At 40.1% G+C, this 22,152-nt stretch overlaps 1 protein-coding gene across 7 annotated transcripts in view; it reads left to right on the plus strand.

The window, feature by feature from the left end:
* PARP14 (poly(ADP-ribose) polymerase family member 14) overlaps positions 1 to 21,882 on the plus strand; it is a 45,547-nt gene extending 23,665 nt beyond the window's left edge. For 4 of the 7 annotated variants that reach the window (XM_015082284.3, XM_053220936.1, XM_053220937.1 and 1 more), the window contains 9 exons: positions 1,047 to 1,125; positions 3,752 to 3,901; positions 4,201 to 4,263; positions 5,036 to 5,203; positions 8,897 to 9,103; positions 11,861 to 12,460; positions 13,956 to 14,089; positions 18,238 to 18,412; positions 19,212 to 21,882. In XM_015082284.3, coding sequence (XP_014937770.1) covers positions 1,047 to 1,125; positions 3,752 to 3,901; positions 4,201 to 4,263; positions 5,036 to 5,203; positions 8,897 to 9,103; positions 11,861 to 12,460; positions 13,956 to 14,089; positions 18,238 to 18,412; positions 19,212 to 19,501 — 1,866 coding nt within the window. In that variant the 3' untranslated portion in view covers positions 19,502 to 21,882. Of the gene's footprint in view, positions 1 to 1,046; positions 1,126 to 3,751; positions 3,902 to 4,200; positions 4,264 to 5,035; positions 5,204 to 8,896; positions 9,104 to 11,860; positions 12,461 to 13,955; positions 14,090 to 18,237; positions 18,413 to 19,211 lie in introns of those variants that run through there. The other 3 variants (XM_053220935.1, XM_053220939.1, XM_027060999.2) reach the window with 3 other exon arrangements.
* The last annotated feature ends 270 nt before the right edge of the window (positions 21,883 to 22,152 follow it).

The raw sequence follows: 22,152 nt of genomic DNA on the forward strand, positions 1-22,152 counted from the left end.
TGAGACCCTGGCTCTATAGTCTTCCCTGGCCCCCTCCAGCTACTGTATCAGTCTTTTAGCAAAAAAGTTACTCATTTACCCCCCCCCCCCCAAAAAAAAATCTCTCCTGCTTGTTTATTAAAAGGAAAAATAAAGTGATGATTTGATGGTGTCACTAACAGGAAAAGAAATGGAATTCACAGGCTCACTAACTCTAGAATACATACACCAGCCTCTTATCCCAGAGAGGACTACTCCCCTAATGGTTCCTCTCCTGGTAAAAATAAGAAGTTAAAAAATAAAGTGTTTCTGTCCATGTGACTATCTTTCTCATAATACTGCGGGTTTTTTTAACAACTGGCAAGATACCTGCTCTCACTGATTATGAAAATAACACATATTCATTGTAGAAAATTTGAACCATACAAAATGTATTCGTTCTTTTAGTTGAATTTCATCCTGGCCTTCTTTTATACATGTGTAATTTTTTTTTTTTTAATTAGAGAGAGAGAGAGAGAGAGAGAGAGTGAGTGAGTGCAAGTAGGGGAGGGGCAGAGGGAGAGAGGGAGAAAGAGAATCCCAAGCAGGCCCTGTACTGTCAGCACAGAGCCCAATGTAGGGCTCAAACTCATGAACTGAACTGTGAGATCATGACCTGAGCTGAAATCAATAGTCGGATGCTTAACCGACTGAGCCACCTAGACGCCCCTGAAAATGAGATTTGAAATGGCTACTAAATATTCCAACACATGGATATACTAAAATTTATTTAACCATTTCCCTGTTGGATTGTAAACTGTTTTATATTTTCTCTGTTATAAATAGCATGTAATGAATATGCTTATATTTATATCTTCGTTCACATATTTAATAGTTGTCCTAGAATGCATTTGTAGAAACAGAGTTATATGTATTATTTTCATAGTTTTAAAAATCTATTATGAAAATAACACTTTGAGAGTTGTTCTCTCCTGAGTATGTGTGCATGTAAGATCAAAAGCCCTGATGAATCAAATTTATTCATCTACTGAGGATTGTAGTGGTCAAAACTGTCTTTGTATTTCCAGGCATTTTCAGATGAATTCGCCAGAAGGACTAATGGAAATTTCGTCAGTGACAAAATTCCCAAGGCTGAAGATAAACAAGGTTCAGTAAAGCTTTTAAATGAGAAATTATTTCTAGTTGCTAAGTAACTATTCAGTGAAAGATGGTAGTGATGTTTTTTATGAAAGAATCAATTACTGATAAAGAAGATATTAAATTATATCCCATACACCTGAGCATGTAAAACACTGGCTGTGTTTATGTGACCTAAAGTGAAAGAGTAGGTAGGCTAAATTATATAACCTGTACAATGGATTTTTAAGTAATAATAAGGCTACTATTTTCTAAGGATGATGTGGCATGTTTTCTCAAACAGATAGATTTAAAGAGACAGTACCAACCAAATGCTTCTCCTCTGTCAAATTTGCTGTTGCTATATTCGAGTTTATCCTGTTTGGAGTTTGCTGAGGCTTCTTGATTCTGAATGTGTATGTTTCCCATCAAATTTGGGAATTTTTCAGTCTCTTCTTCAATTATTTTACCACACTGATCTCTCTCCATTGCCCCAATAACAAGAATGTGAAGTGCTTTGATAGCATTCCACAGGGCCCCAGGATCTCTTTTTTTTTTTTCTTTTTTTAAAATCTCTTTTCTCTTTTTGTTCTTCACATTGGATAATTTCTATTGATCCACTTCCAAGTTCATGGACTCTTTGCTCTGTCCACTAGCCATCCAGTGAATTTTTTTACTTCAGATACTGTATTTTTAAGCTCTAACATGTCCATTTGGTTCTTTTTAAAAATAGTTTATATTTCTCTGCAGGGCCCCTATTTTTTCCATTCATGCCAAATCATTTCCATCCATTCAACTATGTTTACTTTGACCTCAGGGAGCATAGTTATAGCAGATGCTTTAAAGTCTTGGTCTGGTAATTCCAACATCTGGATCATCTTGAGATTAGCATCTGAAATTGATTGTCTTTATCCTTGAGAACTCATCACATTTGCTTGGTTCTTTGGATGACAAACAATTTTGGATTATAGACTGGGCATTTTAAGTGTTATGCTGTGAAACTTGGGTCCTGTTAAAATCCTCTGGGGCACCTGGTTAGCTCAGTCGATTAAGCATCCTACTTTGGCTCAGGTCATGATCTCAACAGCTTGTCGGTTCAAGCCCTGCATCAGGCTCTGTGCTGACAGCTCAGAGCCTGGAGCCTGCTTCAGATTCTACGTGTCTCTCTCTCTCTCTCTGCCCCTCCTCTGCTCATGTTCTGTCTCTCTCTGTCTCCCAAAAAGCAAAACAAAACAAAAACAAAAAAAATCCTCTGGAAAATGGTGATCATTTTGTTTGTTCTAGCAGACAGTCCGTTCAGTTCACTCTAAGGTTCTGTCTCACCTTCTGTGTGGGTAGCAGTTCCAATGTTAATTTAGTTCCCAAAGCCTTTGTTATGCTGCTTGGGTCTGCTCCCACACTTGCAGCTCTGTGTGAGTTCAGGATTTATCACACTTCACACACAAAATAGGGGCTTCCTTCTCCAGCTCTCACGTGTCTGGGACTCCTGCACTCTCTGGCTCAAGGGAGCCCATTTTCTAGATCCTCTGGCCAGAAAGACAGCGTCTCTGGGAGTGTAAGCTGCCTGTTGGGTTGCCTCATAATTTTGCATGGTAAGATTTCCCTTGTAGGCAAAGTGGAGAGAGAGAGAGAGAGGGAGAGAGAGAAGGAGAGAGAGAGAGACAGAGAGAGACAGAGAGCGAGCGCCTCAGGTATTGCCCATACATACACACTTTTCAGACCATAAGGGCCCTTTCTCCGGATTCTTCTGGACAGAAATACAGAATGCTCCCTGTGGTACCATGGTGGAGTTCTGTGACTGGGCCCACCTTGAGTCAGGGCCTGAATTAAAAAAGAAAAACTATGGACAACTATGATGATTACTTCTCATACTCTTTAGCTCATAGGGACCCTTTCTCCTAATCCTCTGGCCACAAAGACAGAAATTCTCATAGCGTAGTTCTGCAACTGGGCCACCTTGGGCCAGTGCTGGGAGAGAAAAGAGGAAATATTTCAAAACAAAATAAAATGAGAAACTCCCCCTCCCCTTCCAGGTGGCTTCTTCAAGTACTGACTTCTTCCCCCAGTCTGCCTACTGTTTACTTTTCAGTTCTCAGTTAGTGGCTTTTTTGTATTTATCCTGCATTTTCAATTGTAAATCATGAGTGAAATAGATGCTAGGGGGCCTGACTTCACCCTGGCCAGCAGCAGAAGTCATGTTTGATACGTATTATGTTATATACATTTATATATAAATATATATTTTATATATTTATTATACGTATATATATTCAAAGTTTATTTCTTTGTTTTGACAGAGACAGTGCGAGCAGAAGAGGGGCAGAGAGTGAGGGAGAGAGAGAAAATCCCAAGCAGGCTGTGCACAGAGCAGAGTGCGATGCGGGCCTTGAACTCACCAACCATGAGATCATGACCTGAGCCAAAATCAAGAGCCAGATGCTTAACTGACTGAACCACTCAGGCGCCCCAATATGTATTATGTGTTATAATCCTTTTTCAGAAATGGACCATCACTGGGGCTTAGAGTCAGGGCTGGTTAAGGGCCGGAAGTCACAGAGAGGGGGAAGAAGTATGAGAGGAGCACGTGTGAGGAGTGTGTGATCTAAATTGTTCTTGCTGTTGCCAACTTGGTGATGGACTCAATTTTTCTTCTCAGTCTTCTATGGGACTGGGTTTAGCCCAGATGTAGGAATGCATGAAATGATGATTGGTCCCATCATCTTCCAAGTGGCCTTTGGAGATATCACCAAAGAAGAGGCAGATATGATCGTAAATTCAACATCAAAGACATTTAATCTCAAAGCAGGTACTTGACTTGTCAGATTTTGAGTAGGGTAATAGTCAACTATTCTACAATTGCTACAAACTGGCTTCTATAACTTTGGCTTATTAACGTTAATTAATAACTTTAAAATTATTTTGATATGGTTTCTACTAATTGGTAACAGTTTATAAATTTTTCTTCTTTCTTATCAGAAATACCAGGTGATAGGATTCCTTTGATGATCAGGAAAGCTTTTAGTTAATGAGGCAATCATTCTGATTCAGATGTATTATTTTCATTTTTTAAAATTCATGTTTGTAACTTTGCTTTTTCTCCTGTAGGGGTGTCCAAAGCAATTTTAGAATGTGCTGGACAAAATGTGGAAATGGAATGTTCTCACCAAGGTAAGGCACAATACTATTTTTTGCTTCAAAATTGTAAGTGGGAGGCTGAATATGGAAGGCTTTGGAGAGGCTGGGGAAAGTCTTGGGATTGGGGAGAAAACGTATTAATCTTAAAATCATACATTTGACCAAAGACTTCTAAGCATAGACCATTAGAAGTGAAAAGCAATCTCACAGTTAAAAAGAGAAAAAAGATTCATCAAAGACCATATTTTAGGAGTCTCTTATTCACATAGAATGCTTTATGTGCCAAACCAAACATTTTGCTTCCTAAACAATCAAAGAGTAGGTTCAATAAAGAAGATGTGGTACATATATATACAATGGAGTATTACTTGGCAATCAAAAAGAATGAAATCTTGCCATTTGCAACTACATGGATGGAACCAGAGGGTATTATGCTAAGTGAAATTAGTCAGTCAGAGAAAGACAAATATCATATGTCTTCACTCATACAAGGACTTTAAGACATAGAAAAGATGAACACAAGGGAAATGAAGCAAAAATAATATAAAAACAGGGAGGGGGACAAAACATAAGAGACTTTTAAATATGGAGAACAAACAGAGGGTTACTGGAGAGGTTGTGGGAGGGGGGATGGGCCAAATGGATAAGGGGCAATAAGGATCTAGTCCTGAAATCATTGTTGCACTATATGCTAACTAACTTGGATGTAAATTAAAAAAATAAAATAAAATGAAATGAAAAAAAAAGAGACAAAAAAGGTAGGTTCAGTATCTAATTTTGCACCTCTCTGTTTTATGCTTCCCAGTTCAAAAGGGCAACAGTGATTATATAATTACCGAAGGTGGATTATTGAGGTGCAAAAATATTGTTCACGTTATTGGTGGAAACGATGTCAAGAGATCAATCTCCTATGTTTTGCAAGAGTGTGAAAAACGGAATTACTCGTCCATTTGCCTCCCAGCCATTGGGACAGGTTTGTAACCTCTGGCTATCAAGGCGTCCACCTTTCCTTGGATCTGGTGCTGTTAATATAGTTAATGATGAGACTGAGTAAGGGTCTTCACTCCAACGCAGCCCCCTGAGGGAGTAAGCAAAGACTGTGGGTGGTTTAAGTAAGAGGAAAACATCAAGAAAACTGAAGACAGTGTTGAATATTAGTTAGAATGACATTTGCTCTCTACTATGGTAGGGAAGAGACAGGAAGGGAGAGAAAAGAAAGAAACCACCCATTCCATCTGATTCCTCAGTCTCTTTCTCTTTTCTGTCCCCTACATTATTTAGTCTGTAACCTCTTGCTCCATCCCTTCTCCATGAGAACATCAGAGCATCTGCTTGCACCTCGCAGCTGCTGACTCTCAGATGAATATTCCTGCCTTCTTCTTACACCTCTTGGACAGTTGGCTGCGTGGGTTGACCTTAGGACATCTCCACACAGAAGCCTCTCAGTCACCAGAGCCTAATGGGTTTTGGTTCTAATGGGTCATAAATTCAACTCCAAATTTCCCCTTTTCAGCCTAGTTGCCTCTGTTTTCCTCAAACTATTTAATAGTTGTGTGGGTCTTCATGTATAAGGATGGTGTTTTGGGTTTACCATTAGTGAAGTGATGTTCTTTGAGCTCTTTTCCCAGGAATCTGAGTCATGGGCATTGGTTAGGAATTTCTGCTTAGTTTTCCGTAAAAGAGCTGGTCCGGGAGGCAAACATTCTCAGACTTGAAGTGGAACGTGGCTGACTGGTCCCAAAGAGCCCTGGATTGGTGATTCCATTGTGCAGCAATTGAGTGTTGCCCACTGGCATTCTAAGCCCTCCAAAAGCTTAGCTCAGTACACTTAACCACCCTTGTCATTTTCTGAGCCTTCTTCTTTTTTTTTTTTTTTTTTTTAATTTTTTCTTCAATGTTTATTTATTTTTGGGACAGAGAGAGACAGAGCATGAACGGGGGAGGGGCAGAGAGAGAGGGAGACACAGAATCAGAAACAGGCTCCAGGCTCTGAGCCATCAGCCCAGAGCCCGACGCGGGGCTCGAACTCATGGACCGCGAGATCGTGACCTGGCTGAAGTCGGAGGCTTAACCGACTGCGCCACCCAGGCACCCCTTCTGAGCCTTCTTCTAATCCTCTGTTATTTTGATTTCTGTAATTCTCTACCATTCCTCTTAATGTTCCCACATGGAATGCTACATCTATTTTATTACTTTCCTATTTCTGAAAGTATAATTTATAGTCCCTTTATGTTTTCATTCCCCATGTAGTATTATCCAATCTTGGGAGATTAGCCAACATGTCTGTCTGCCTGTTTGTCTATCTCTCTATCTCTATCTATGTATCTGTGTATCTATTTTTTATGAACACGCATTAATGACTCACCAGTCTCTGTCTCCATTGGTTTTTCTTCTGAGCTCTGGTCTTGTATTTCTACATAAATTTTATTTGGGCCAAGAAATCAGACAACTCAAGGGTAGCACAGACCTTCCCAAGAAAAAACAAGGAAATGAGGCAGTTTTCATTTTATATAAATATACACATGTTTGAGTATTTCTGGGTTACTGAAAACCTATTGTCTCTTCCACTGACCTGGTTGCATTGCTGGTCTGCACAAATAAATCAAGGTTAGCAGATTCTCCTTGCTTGTTGTCTTTACCAGTCTCTATCACCACCTGATTTGGTCCTTAGACTAAAGCACTAAGGACCCTTTAGTGGTGTTTATGTGTTGAACTGGGACTGTGATTGAGACAGCTTCTGGCAGTAAAAGAAGCCCTCTCCCTGGTTCCTTACAGACACCTGCGTGGGGGAAGGGGTGGGTGTCCAGCGATATTCGCAAGCACCTCAAGTTCAATGTAGACTATGAACTTTCTTCTGTTGTCTTCTGCCCTGAACCTGCCCTTCCTCTTGTATCCCTGATCATGTTAAAAGCATCACTTTCTACCTATAATCCTTGACTCTATAGTCTTTATCACTCCTATGTTCATTAGCTTATTAACTAATTTGATTAAATGTTTACCAAGTGCCTGCCATATGCCAGGCACTGTGTTTAGGCACTGGAGACAGAAAGATGTCTCAGAAAAGGATCTAGTCCATAAGGAGCACCTAGCCTACTGTGAGAGACAGACATGTAAACAAACTACTGCAATACAGCACGACTCATGATGCATACGTACTGGTGGGTGGGAGGCAAAAAAGAACAAACACAGGGTCACAGATAAACCCAGCTGGTCACTAGGTCCTGCTGACTTCACTTCCCAACTATCATCTCAGTCCCTGTACCTGACTCTTCATTCTGGCCTCTTCTTTTTGTTCAGCTCTGGTATTTTGCCTAAACTTTTATTATAGCCTCCTATCTAGATCTGGGCTTCTGTGGAGGAGACCCATCCCTAGATTTATCCTTCTCAAAAAACAGATCTTTTGCCCTGAACACACCAGGCTAAGCATATCAAACCCCTGTTACAGTTCTATCAGGCATAGTCTTTCCCTCAGCTTCTCTTACTTCACCTGTTGAATACCTATTTATGCCCATATATCACATCCTCTGTGTTCTAAGTGCCTAGCTGAGAGCTAGCCCATGATGGGACATAGTAAATGTTTGTTGACAGTGAATGAATGTGTCTGAACACTCCCATTTAAAATCTTCCAAAAATCACAGGATAACCATAGCTTTGCAAAGGAGAATTGGCTCTCTTTTCCTGATCATCTAAAAAAAAAAAAAAAAAAGCCTGAACAAACCCATTTGTTTAGTTTTGTACAGGGTTTGTCTACATTCCCACAAGTGTCTATGTACCCAGGCCAGAGTGGTCTACTCTCATTTCTGCATTAGAGGTGGACACCGTCAACAGGGAACATCCAAGTGGGCTGTTAGTCTACCACACCAGGTTGGTCATGGGATTTTTACACTGCTCCCCATTGTGATTTTCCAGCTGCCATTTATTTGTATGCGACTGCTTCCATGGCTTTTCATGGGACTTTTCAAAGGACTTTTCATGATCTTACCTGGGCATTAGGCCTGAGAAACAAGATATGGAACATGCTATACAAAGAAAAAGACTTGCTTAGGTGGCACTTCAAACCTAGCAAGTCAGCTAAAATCTCACTGAGTGTTCTAGAAAAGATTTCCTAGAGGCTCATGGATAACTTGTGTGCAAAGAATTATAGATTATAACAGATAGTTTACAGCTCCAGGTATCTTACAAAATTAGCTTAGTTTAAATCAGGTCCCCAAAGACATCTGGAAGAATAAAGATACATGCATATAGTCAGGTGACTATGAGCAAAAAAGAGTTGATATTTCCACATATATTAGAATATTTTGCTTTTTATGGACCTTTTGAGGACACTAATGAGCCGAGAATAGTTAATTATCCTTGTAACACAGAAGAACACAGTGAGGTAGGGTCAGCTCAACAGAGTAGATATGAACATCCGAAACCAAAAGTTAGATTTCTGGGTCCTTTGTTCATTGTTGGGCTAGTGACTTCCTGACTTCCTGGAATAGAAGCTCCCTGTTGCATCTAGGACCTCAAAAGTGTTTGGCCGTGCATTGCTAGAAAAGCCTGAGATGATGAAAGAGTTGGGCAGGGGGGCATTCATTCTGTGAGGACTGGAATCCCCAACTTACTGCTCAGCCTTCCCAGTTGGGTCTTTCCCCCTCCCTGTTTTTATTATTTGCTTTTCTAGGAAATGCCAAACAAGACCCAGGTATGGTTGCTGATGCCATCATTGATGCCATTGAAGACTTTATCCAAAAAGGATTTGTCCGGTCTGTGAAAAAAGTTAAAGTTGTTATCTTTATGCCTCACCTACTGGACGTGTTTTGGGCCAGCATGAAAAAAAGAGAACCATCTCTGACTTCTCCCCAACAGTCTCTGCCGTCTAAATTAACATGTGAGTTGACCTTTTTTATGAAATGCATATTCCTAATATGGATGTCACATGAGAAATAGCTAATATTAAACATAACTATCAGAAAGAGAAATTAAGAAAATAATCCCATCTATAATTTTATCAAAAAGAACAAAACACCTAGGAATAAATTTAACCAAGAAGGTGAAAGACCTATACTCTGAAAACTATGAGACATTGATGAAAGAAATTGAAGATGACAAATGGAAAAAATATACCATGCTTATGGGTTGGAAGAATTAGTATTGTTCAAATGTCCATACTACCTAAAGCAATCCACAGGTTCCATGCAATCCCTATCAAAATTCCAAAGGCATTTTTCACAGAAATAGAACAAACAGTCTTAAATTTGTACAGACCCACAAGGCCCTTAATAACCAGAGCAATCTTGAGAGAGAACAGAAGAACCTGGGTGACTCAGTCAGTTGAGCATTTGACTCTTGATCTTGGCTCAGGTCATGATCTCACAGTTCATGGGTTCAAGCCCTGCACTGGGCTCTGTGCTGGCAGCCTGGAGCCTTCTTGGGATTCTCTCTCTCCCTCTCTCTCTCTGCCCCTCCCTTGCTTGCACTCGCTCATGCACATGAAAGAAAGAAAGAAAGAAAGAAAGAAAGAAAGAAAGAAAGAAAGAAAGAAAGAAAGAAAGAAAGAAAAAAGGAAAGGAGAACAAAGCTGGGGGCATCACACTTCCTGATTTCAAACTATGTTATGAAGCTATAGTAATAAAAACAGTATGGCATTGGCATAAAAACAGACAGATTAATGGGACAGATTAGAGAGCCCAAAAATAAATCCACACATATACATATCTTCTTTGACCTACAGTGGGGTTACATCCTGATAAACCCACTGTAAATTGAGTCATAATCCATTTAAGTCATAAGTCATAAATGCATTTAACACACCTAACCAACTGAACATCATAGTTTAGCCTATCCCACCTTAAACATGCTCAGAACACATTAGCCTAGAGTTGGATAAACTCATCTGACACAAGCCTATTTTATAGAAAAGTGTTGAACATCTCGTGTAATTTATTGGATACTATAATGGAAGTGAAAACGGAATGACTTTACAGGTACAGAATGGTTGTAAGTGTAGTGGTTTTTGACCCTCACAATGCCTGGCTGGCTGAAAGCTATGGCTCACTGTCAGTGTCCCACATCACAAGAGAGTATGCCACCGCATATTACTAGCTCAGGTAAAGATCAAAGTTCAAAGTATAGTTTCTACTGAATGAGTATGATTTGCATACTATCATGAAGTTGAAAAATAGTAAGTTGAACCATTGTAAGTTGGGGACCATCTGTGTGGTCAATTAATTTACAACAAAGGAGCCAATGGGAAAGGATATCTCTTCAATAAATAGTGTTTGGGTGCTTGCTTCAGCATCACATATGCTAAAATAAATGGTGCTAGGAAAACTGGACAGCCCCATGCAAAAGAATGAAACAGGATTACTGTCTTACACCATACACAAAAATCCACTCAAGATGCATTAAAGATCTGAAACCATAACACTTCTAGAAGAAAACAGGGTGTAAGCTCCTAGATATCAGTCTTGGCAGTGATTTTCTTTGGATTTGACACCAAAGCACAAATAGCAAAAGCAGAAAATAAACAAGTGGGACTACCTTAAACTGAAAAGCTTTTCATGGCAAAGGGAACCATCAACAAAATGAAAAGACAACCTATGGGATGGGAGAAAATATTTGTAAATAATGTATCTGGTAGGGGTTAATATACAAAGGGGTTAATATATAAAGAACTGTTGCAACTTAATAGGAGAAGACAAATAATTGGATTTAAAAATGGGCAGAGGATCTGAATAGACACTTTTCTAAGGAAGACATACAGATGGCCAGCAGGCACATAAAAAGGTGATAAACATCACTAATCATCAGGGAAATGCAAATCAAAACCTAAGGAGAAATCACCTCACCTGATAGAATGGCTAGTATCAAAAAGACAAGAAATAACAAGTGTTGGGGAGGATATGGAGAAAAGAAACCCTCACGCACTGTTGATGGGAATGCAAACTCGTCCAGCCATTGTGGAAAACAGTATGGAGGTTCCTCAAAAAATTAGAAATAGAACTACCATATGATGCAGCAATTCCACTTCTGGGTATTTACCTTAAGGTAATAATAAAAAAACTATCTTAAAAAGATGATCTGTACCCCCATATTCATTGCAGTAGTATTTACAAAACCAAGACATGGAAAAACCTAAGTGTCCACCAACAAATGAATGGATAAAGAAAATGTGATATATATACATACATAGCAGAAGAGAAGACAGCAAAACCTGCCAGCCACCCAGCTCTTAAGGACGTGGAGAAAAATATATGTATGTATATATATCACACACAGACAATGGAATATTATTCAGCCATAAAAAAGGAGGAAATCCAGCCATTTGTGACAACATGGATGGACCTTGAGGGCATTATGCTAAATGAAATAAGATGATCTCACTTAATATGTGGAATATTAAAATACAAACAAACTGTTAGATACAGAGAAGAGATTGGTGGTTGCCAGAGGCAGCAGGGGGTGGGATTGGGAGGTGAGGAGGGATGAAATGGGTGAAGAGGGACAAAAGGTACAAACTTCCAGTTATAAGATAAATAAGTCCTGGAGATTAATGTACAGCACAGTAACCAAAAAGAGAGAGAGAGAAATAGCTAATCTTCCTTTCTTTGCTTTTCTTTTTTTCTTTTTCTTTTCCTTTTTTTAGCATTTATGGGATCCCCGAGTCAATCTCCCCAAAAGCAGAATCCTTTGGTTTTGAAAAAGAAAACAGAATCAGCAAGTTTTCAGGTGTGTGGTGAAAATGTAAAATGTGTGGAAAACGCTCTCACCTGGATACAGGATCTGATTACAAAGGAACTGTGTCCTTACACCAATGAAGATGAGTGTATCAAAGATTTTAATGAAAAAGAATATCAGAAATTGAATGAGCTGCAGGAGAACTTAAATATTGCCATTTGCTTGGACAGTAAAAGACCTCTGATTGAAGTTTTTGGGATTGGCAAAGATTTGACAGAGGCTAGAAATGCAATTGAGGAAATGATCAAGAGAATTAGATTGGCCAAAGAACAGAAATCCCAGGCAGATTTTATCAGTGAATTTGTAGAATGGCAATATTATGACAAAGACACTTTTCATAGTTTTAAGAAAATAATCAATCTGCAATTGGAGAATGCAAGGAAGGCAAAAAAAAGGATAGCTGTTGTCAAAGTTAATCACCAGACCTACACCGTGGACCTGTGCAAGTACAGTGCTACAGATGCAGAAGGACGCAGTTTACCTGTTCGGCGCCTCATGAAATCTGAAGGTGAGTCAAACCTGTGTGCTTGTGATCCATTATTTTACCCCTACTTTGGGCTTAACACTATTTGGTACATACATCGAAATTGTACTCAAGCAGATCAAATTCAGGCAAGTCTTATGGGATGAAATAGAAAACTTGGGTGTCTGAGCTTAATGCGCTTACATTATGGCTGGGGAAACGTAGCATGGGTGCACTCAGCAGTCTGAGGCTGACCATCTTAATGGTGACAGTACCCAAGCCTTGCAGTTGTTCCCATCTCTACAGTTTATCAGCTTTCCAGGGCCAGTTCTGCTGCAGAGATAATGGCTCCTTCAGTCAGAAGAGGGAAAGCCGTGGGCTTTAAAGAAAAGTGGCTCAAGGTTTTCTAGAACAAAAGGAGAAGACAGCCTGGTCAGAGTGGGCACTCTCTCTGTGACTGATAACCTGGAGAGCACTGGGAGCTTGTAGGATCTTCTCCCAGAATTCACTTCCTCTCCTGCCCTGAACATAAGTCTTCCTCAATGCATGCATCAGGAGGCAGCCTTGGAATTCTCTGACTGGATCGACTCCCCGAGAAGGGACTGTTTGTGTTGTGTAGATAGACATTCCTGTCTTTGAACCGCACAGGTCCAGCACCGAAAACTAGTAAATTGACTTCTGGTACATTATCTTTATCTCTCATGAGATTCGTGTGAATGAATTCCTCAGACTCTGAGCCACCCTAGGGGAATGACAAATCAAGTATGATGTTCTGTTTAGCAGAAGAGAAGACAGCAAAACCTGCCAGCCACCCAGCTCTTAAGGATGTGGAGAAAAATACTGAATAGATGCGGAGGGCCTTGTGGTAGTGAGGCGTTCCGGCAAAATTCCACACTTTTCTAACAAGACCATTGTAGGGAAATAATTTATTGTTAAATTATTAAATGATGACAGATTAGAGACTGAACAGAATAAGCAGCTTGAGTTACACCACACCAGCACTTCTTAAATCTGAGCATGATCAAAACTTGTTAAGATGCAGGTACATGGGTTCTACCCCTCAGAGAGTTTGATCCAGTAGATCTGTGGGTTTTTTCTTTTTCTTTTTTTTTTAACATCTATTCATTTTTGAGAGAGACAGAGAGAGAGTGTATGAGCAGGGGAGGGCAGAGAGAGGAGACACAGAACCTGAGGAAGGCTCCAGGCTCCGAGCTGTCAGCACAGAGCCTGATGTGGGACTCGGACCCACACCCACGAGATCATGACCTGAGCCAAGTCAGATGCTTAACCTAAGATTGAGCCATGCAGGCACCCCTGTGGGGTTTTCTCTTAACAAGCATTACGATTGGTTCTGATGTAGGTTGTCTGTGGGCCATGCGTTGAGAGACATTTTCTGAGAAAGATAAGAACTTCTTGAACACGTTGAGTTAGGAGATAATAAAGTAAGAACACAGATGATACTCAGTTCTTCAGAGCATACCAGGAGCATGTGGATGGGCCTTCCCAGGTGTGTGGGAGTCCTCAAATGTCGTCTTTGCAGTTGGGATCCCCGAGCACTGGAGTGATATGAAACAGCAGGATGTATGTGTGGTTGAGCTACAGCCTGGTCATGCAGAATATGCCACAGTGGCAAGCAAGTTTAATCAGACCTGCTCGCACTTCTACATAGAGAAGGTAAGCCTTCTGCTGACATGGAGTTTCTTAAGAATGGTGGAGATGAGTGGCATCATGGTCCTGGATAAATCTACAAATACATTTGCAACCACATTGTTTTCCCAGAATTAGAATATTTTATGGCAATCCGATTTTTGATTGTAGATTCTACTCCCATCACTATAATTACAGAGACATTAAGATTGAGATCGTGTCAGTTATTACAATATAATATTAGATTGCGATATGATGTTAGAATACTAAAAACACATGTTGACTCAGTGAGGAGCTGGTTAGTAGTGATCTTGAAGAGACAGCTGACAGTAGAAGCCTTCCCAAAGGAAGAAGTCTTTTCCCAAAGAGGAACCAGTTAGTGACCCTGTAGAGGAAGAAAACAGGAACATCCCCCCCAAAAAGAGGAAACTCTCTTCCTCCAAAGGAGGAGCCACTCAGCAGCGGACCTGAAGAGGCTGCTGACAGCAAGGGCAGCAGCTTCAAGAAAAAGAAAAAGTTCCAAAAGCTAGCCCAAGAAAATGAAAACGGACCCACAGCAACATTCCCCCACCCACCCTGATATCCCAGCAGAAACGAATTCACAAGAATCTGTGAAGCAAGCTAGTAAAAATTCAAAGATAGAGCTGCAGGGTTGGATTCAATAACTAGAAAACACCACAAAGACACACAGAGGCCCTCAGATCAGGATTCTGTGCTTCTGCTCCACCATTCACAGATCAGCAGCACTCGCTTCTGTGATTAATTCCAATGGTCCTTTCCTTGTTTGTCTCCCTCATTTTGGCATCTTCCACTTTTAAGCTTCAGTGTTGCTCTTTGAAATTATGGTCCCATTTGACCTCTATGGCAATATTATATTAATGCTTTCTTCTTTAACTAGTTTTCCTTTCGTTATCCCTGTTATTTATTTCTTCTCCAAACTGCTAATCCTAGCTTTGCCCATAGGATTTATAGTTTGCTCTTCTGTCTCTGTACTTCATCAAGAAATGTTTTTACCCTTCTTGGCTTCAGCTGCTATTTCAATGTTGACAGCTCCCAAATCAACATCACCAACCTGGATCTTTGATCATACTCTACAACATGTATTTTTACTTTTTATTATTTTTTTTAATGTTTATTTATTTTTGAGAGAGAGAGACAGAGCATGAGCAGGGGAAGGGCAGAGAGAGAAGGAGACACAGCATCTGAAACAGGCTCCAGGCTTTCAGCTGTCAGTACAGAGCCTGACGTGGAGCTCAAACTCGGAATGGCAAGATCATGGCCTGAGCCAAAGTCGGATGCTTAACTGACTGAGCCACCCAGGCGCCCCTACAACATATACTCAATGGCCTAAAAATATCTCTGCTTTAATATCTGTCTGCTAAATCAATTTCCCTAAATCTAACTCATCATCTCACTGTTTCCCTTTCCTTCCCCACTTCTGTCCTTGGTTCCACCACTTTCTGAGTAAAGTTAGAGACCTTTGGGTACCTTCCCTTTATCCATCAAAACAAGTCTGCCAATAAGACCTGCATTTTCTTTCTTACCAAATTTTCTATTTCTGCCACCACTCTGTTTATTTATGTAGTTAAGCACATAATAACTCAAAATGATTTGAAGCGTCTTAAAAAGGATATATATCATATCTTCAGATAAAATAAAGAAAAATGGACAAAAAAGAAAAGGAGGGTAGGAAAAATAAGATAATACAGAGGTATCATCATTTACAAAAATATATAACAGGAGTTCCTAGGTAGTTATTAGAAGGACCGCAGATTTGTTTCCTTGAGCTTCCTGGTAGACAAGGCAAAGAAGTAAACACGCATTCTTGAGATTCATAATTTTCATAAATCAGAAAGAAAATCATGTAATCAGGAGACTCACAGCTTTTCACGGTACTGAGACTGGCTAACTGAGAGATTTATACTGTGAATCAAGTCCTGGAGAATATTTTCAAAATCATCTTCACAATAAATTCAATATCAAACTTTGTACCACAGCTTCCATTTTTTAATCCTCAACGTAAACCATTTGAGCAAAAACAATTCTGAGGTACCAAGACAGTGTGATTCAGGTGTGCGGCACTTTGATGGTCTGGTTCTGCAATAACAAATATGTTTCATCTCAAATATCAAGTACAGTCATCTGGTAGTGGCTGACTGGCACATTTTGAGGAGATGCCAAGTCCAGATTGAGCAGGACTGTCCGGTGGACCAGCCATGTCTACAGTGGGCTCTGGAGGTTTGCCATGTGTTAGTGGACAGCCAGAGAAATGATTTCACTATTTTTTTGTAGACCCTTTTTTAAAATAAAATCTTAAAGTGAAAGTCCAGTGTGTGAAACAGATAAAAGTAGAGCTAGGTAATACTTAAGACACCTCTTTGGAAATCCCTGACAGTATGAAAACACTAACAGGAGAAATAGGTGGCTGTCATCCTCCATGACTATTAGGACGTGGGACTAAGACTTTTAACATCCATAAACTTACACAAAGATTCAGTAATTTTGCCACATTTGCTTTTTCTCTCTTACTCTCTCAGGTTTTGCTGAAGCATTTGACAGTAAGTTGCAGACTTCATGTGACTCATAAATATTTTAGCACATATCTCATATGAATAAAGACCGTCTCCTAAATAACAACAGCGTTATCCCATATAAGAAAATTAACAGTAATACAGTTAATATCTAATAGAGTCCATATTCAAATTTCCCCAATTGCTTTCTTATTATTCCCCCATCTCCAAATATGTGTTCACACACTGCATTTGGTCATTTTGTCTCCTTTGTCTCTTCTGATCTAGAATATACTCCTGCATTTTAAAAAATCATTTTTCATGATGCTGAATTTTTTAAAGAGTTTAAGCCAGTTGTATTATAGAATGCCCCACATTCTGGCTCTGTCTTGCCTAGATTTTCTTTTTTCTTTCTTTCTTTCTTTCTTTCTTTCTTTCTTTCTTTCTTTCTTTCTCTTTCTCTTTCTTTTCCTTTCCTTTCCTTTCTTTTCTTTTTTCTTTTCTTTCTTTCTTTCTTTCTCTTTCTTTCTTTCTTCTTTTCCTTTCCTTTCCTTTCTTTTCTTTCTTTCTTTTTTTCTTTCTCTTTCTTTCTTTCTCTTTCTTCTTTTCCTTTCCTTTCCTTTCTTTTCTTTTTTCTTTCTTCCTTTCTTTCTTTTTCTTTTTCTTTCTTTCTTTCTTTCTTTCTTTCTTTCTTTCTTCTTTTCCTTTCCTTTCCTTTCCTTTCTTTTCTTTTTTCTTTTCTTTCTTTCTTTTTTTCTTTCTTTCTTTCTTTCTTTCTCTTTCTTCTTTTCCTTTCCTTTCCTTTCTTTTCTTTTTTTCTTCCTTTCTTTCTTTCTTTTCTTTCTTTCTCTTTCTTTCTTTCTTCTTTTCCTTTCCTTTCTTTTCTTTTTTCTTTTCTTTCTTTTTTTCTTTCTCTTTCTTTCTTTCTTTCTTTCTTTCTTTCTTTCTTTCTTTCTTTCCTTCCTTCCTTCCTTCCTTCCTTTCTTTTTCTTTTTTTTTTAAGAACCCAAGCAAGTTTGCTTACAGATTCTAGATTTGTCTGATTCCTCCTGGGTCCTGCAATACAGGACTCAAGGAATTTCCCCCACAGCCCTGGAGGCCACTTCCCAAAGAGGATGGATGGTCAAAGCATAACTGTGGTCTGCAAGCAGATCCACCAGGATTTATGCCCCACTCTTCCAACTGGACCAGAGATTGATTTTCATTAATTAATTTCCTTCTGGACCAGACCCTCTAGCACTTTCCCACAACTAGAACATGGCTAACCAGGTGAACCAGTGTCCCAGAAGGACTGAGGAGGAGAGAGGCAAAGTGACAAAGTGACATAGACAGAAACTGAACTGCCCTTGAACTGAAGGTGAAAAGCAGGAGTTGGGGAGGCTTGGTCAGCCAACTTCACACAACGAGGACTTAAGATCCTAAACGCTGTTTGCTCTCATGTGGTACATAAAAGATGTTAAAAAATGAAATTAATATTCTTCCCAAGGTCTGTTTTTGTGAAACACTGGATCTAAAAGATTTCTGAATGCAGAAAGGTGCCATCTGGCATTGAAATTGTTGTTTATTTTAATTTTCATTTATGAAAAATAATGGTCATGTTTCATTTGCTGTATCTTGCCAAAGGCTCTTGGCACCGACAGAATATTTTTCTTTATTGATTTGTAGATTGAGAGGATCCAGAATCCAGATCTTTGGAATAGCTACCAAACAAAGAAAAAAGCCATGGATGCCAAGTATGGACATAAAAACAATGAGAAGCAGCTCTTCCATGGGACAGATGTTGACTCAGTGCCACATGTCAACCGAAATGGCTTTAACCGCAGTTACGCTGGGAAAAATGGTAAGGCAGCAAGCAATCTGCCTGCTACGAATGGGGTGTCAGCTGCAAGAACCCAACCTGGGCAAGGGACAGTGTGGTTTGCAGGGTTGGTGGCTGCGCTGCAGCCAGAGTTTCAGGGTTAAGAGTCATTATGTGTCCTCCCAGAAGGACTGACTGGCCCTCGGGGGTGGAGAAATGATTTTTAAAAATTAAAAACACATGAGGGGCACCTGGGTGGTTCAGTCGGTTGGGCGTCCAACTTCAGTTCTGGTCATGATCTTGCATTTCACGAGTTTGAGCCCCGCGTCAGGCTCTGTGCTGACAACTCAGAGCCTGCAGCCTGCTTCAGATTCTGTGTCTCCCTCTCTTTCTGCCCCTCCTCAGTTTGTGCTCTGTCTCTGTCTCTCTCTCTCTCTCTCTCAGAAATAAACAAACATTAAAAAAATTAAAACAAATGAAAAAAATTCTTAAGAGGCTTTGGAGAGAAGAACTGAACGTTATTATAACATTACTTGACGTACCAGGTCAATATGTCAGATTATAGACTAAATTGAACTTTTTTTTTCAACTTTTTTTTTTTTTTTTTTTTTTTTTGGGACAGAGAGAGACAGAGCATGAACGGGGGAGGGGCAGAGAGAGAGGGAGACACAGAATCAGAAACAGGCTCCAGGCTCTGAGCCATCAGCCCAGAGCCCGACGCGGGGCTCGAACTCACGGACCGCGAGATCGTGACCTGGCTGAAGTCGGACGCTTAACCGACTGCGCCACCCAGGCGCCCCTAAATTGAACTTTTAAAAAATGTCTTTCTTTATCTTCACAGCTGTGGCATATGGAAAGGGAACCTATTTTGCCGTCAATGCCCGTTATTCTGCCAGCGATACATACTCCAGACCAGACAAAAATGGGAAAAAGCATATGTACTATGTGCGAGTACTTACTGGAACCTACACACGTGGAAATCAGTCACTGATTGTGCCTCCACCAAAGAGCCCTGACAACCCTACTGATCTGTATGACACTGTCACAGACTGTGTGCATAATCCGGGTTTATTTGTGGTATTTTATGACTACCAGGCTTACCCAGAGTACCTCATTACTTTTACATATTAACATCTTGGTATCCTTCCCAGAAGACATTGCTCATCTATACATACTGTGTTGTAAAACAAGTTTAGATTTTTTCCCCCCGCTTAACAGCATTTTCTAAGATCAAAGGATACTTATCACTGAAATCAGACTTTCTTCAGCTTCTCCTTCATAACTGGAATGTACCTCTCTTGAGAGCAATAAATTTGAGAATTTAAATCAGATAACTTAGTTACAACTGTTTGTCCACAACTGTGGACATCAAATCTGTAGAAGGAAAGAACATATTTGTATTTTCAGGAAGGAGAGAATAACGTTCATCTTATAATCTGATTTTTTTTTTTTAATGTTTATTTCTGAGAGAGAGAGAGACAGAGTGTAAGCGGGGGAGGGACAGAGAGAGGAAGACACAGAATCTGAAGCAGGCTGCAGGCTCTGAGCTGACAGCACAGAGTCTGACGTGGGGCTCGAACTCATAGACTGTGAGATCATGACCTGAGCCGAAATCGGACGCCCAACCAAGTGACCCACCCAGACACCTCAGAATAATGTTCATCTTAAAGTCAGAGGGCACAGCCATGCAATTTCAGCTGCTGCTGAAGGAGACAGCTGGTATCACATTGGGATGCCATATTCCTTGAGGAGCACAATATTACTGAGCACAATATTACTGAAGGATTGCTGATTTCCCTGAGGACAGGGATGGTGTCTAACTCATTTTGTTTTTTTTTAATCCCTGGGCTGAGGTCTGTGCCTGATGTAAATAGAAGCTCTAGAAACGTTTTATAAACCAACTAAGAAAGACAAAGCATAGTCAGACTCCAACCCAAAGTAGGAGCCATCTCTTTTACATCCTAGACTTTGCCTTAAATTGAAGATTGTACAACAGGGAATAGAACCATGACAGGTGGGACAGCTCCAGTCATGCTTCTGGAAACACAGTGCAGATGTGCCCCACATGGTTCAGGGGCTGTGGTCTAGTTTGTGGCCCAAGAGGGTTGTGTCCCACCCACTTGTGCAGCACAGCAACCCTGGCTCAGACTGGTCCATTTGTATGTTGACCCCAAATCTGCCTTCATCTAACTTCTGTTGGTCTTAGTTCTGCCCAGTGACAACAGTGAGATAAGCCTGCCACACTGTCAGCGTGAAACCCTTCTACTATGTTAAGATTGAGTTCTAATGTTATTAAATTAGCATATTTTCTTTATGCACTCAATTTTGATGATTTTAAAGACTTGTGCATAAATAAACCAAAGGAATCAAGCAGTCATATTGCTAATTTGCTAGCTCAGTATCTATTAGATAGTAAAGTGTTGTGTTGTGTTTTTTTTTTTTTTATTTTCCCCAGGTAAATTTTAGATTCAGACACTATTCATTGAGCACCTAGATTGTACCAGGTAATATAATAAGTGCTTTCACATAGAGTATTTATTTTATTCCTTCAAACAATTCTGTGAGGTAAGAATATATCCCCATTTTATTATTTTTTTAATGTTTATTTTTATTTTTAGAGACAGAGTGTGAGTTTGAGAGGTGGGTAGAGAGAGGGAGGGAGAGAGAGAATCACAAGCAGGCTGTGTGCTGTCAGTGCAGAGACCCATGCGGGCTCAACCTCACAAACCATGAGATCATGACCTGAGCCAGAATCAAGAGCTGGATGCTTAATGGACTGAGCCACCCAGGCGCTCCCATATCCACATTTTAAAGTTGAGGAAACATGCTCAGAGTGAAGAAGCTTCCTTGCCTGAGGTCACCTAGGTAGTAGTCCTCAGAGACAGAAACACAATCTTGGTCCTTGTGTCATCAAGCCCTTTGCTCTTCCCATTACAGAATATGGCCTCTGATTAATGTTACCATTTCAGAAACAGCTCAGGTTATCTATGAATGACCCTCATATTTCCTTGGCTTTTTCCTTCTGCCTTTGATTTCCACTATAGTCTCTTCCTTTGAAACTCTGTAGGCCAAGAGACTAGACTGATGCCAGGGGGTGTCACTAGGAGGCTGAAGGCACTCTTCCTTGGCTGCTGCGAACTACCTCACTCCAAGTTTGGGAGGCTGAGGGGGCCACAGGTACTGCTTCATTAATGGACATCTTGAAATTTTTCTTGCTGTTGCTATTTGTTTTTTAAGTGGATTGGCAAAGACTCCTTATTGCTTAGGAGTGGCTTCACAGCCACTGGTGTCTGAACGCAGGCTTGACAATGAATGTAAGAAATAAAAAGGAGAGACCTGCTCTCTGATTTGCTCTTGTTTTCCACTGGTTTGGTTAACTCAGGGCAAACCTGAGTATCAGGGTGTATTGCACCAAAGTGTAATGATCCAGTCAGTAAATGTCATAGTTATCCTCAATCTAAACAAATATATGTCATTTACCTCCTTTTTGAATAAAATATTTGGAAAATACATTTGGTGGTAAACCTCTTTATCCTTAAGGGCAGATACAGGAGAGCCTGATAGTAAACACAGGCCACTGCTGATACAAGACTACAACTAAACACGAGAGCATCAAGGGGTCCTCAGAGTGTTAATAATATTCAGCTGAAAATTACAGTAAGGGCACAGTACAGGGTTGGTTCAGTAAATTTGAAGGGCAAATTGACCCCAATAAGAAGTCCCTGCTAAACCAAGCCCACTTTGAGACTGTGAGAGGTCTTGGGGGTTTCCCCTAGGGCCAG

This window comes from Acinonyx jubatus, chromosome C2, assembly GCF_027475565.1.
Source record: "Acinonyx jubatus isolate Ajub_Pintada_27869175 chromosome C2, VMU_Ajub_asm_v1.0, whole genome shotgun sequence".
Taxonomy (NCBI): domain Eukaryota; kingdom Metazoa; phylum Chordata; class Mammalia; order Carnivora; family Felidae; genus Acinonyx; species Acinonyx jubatus.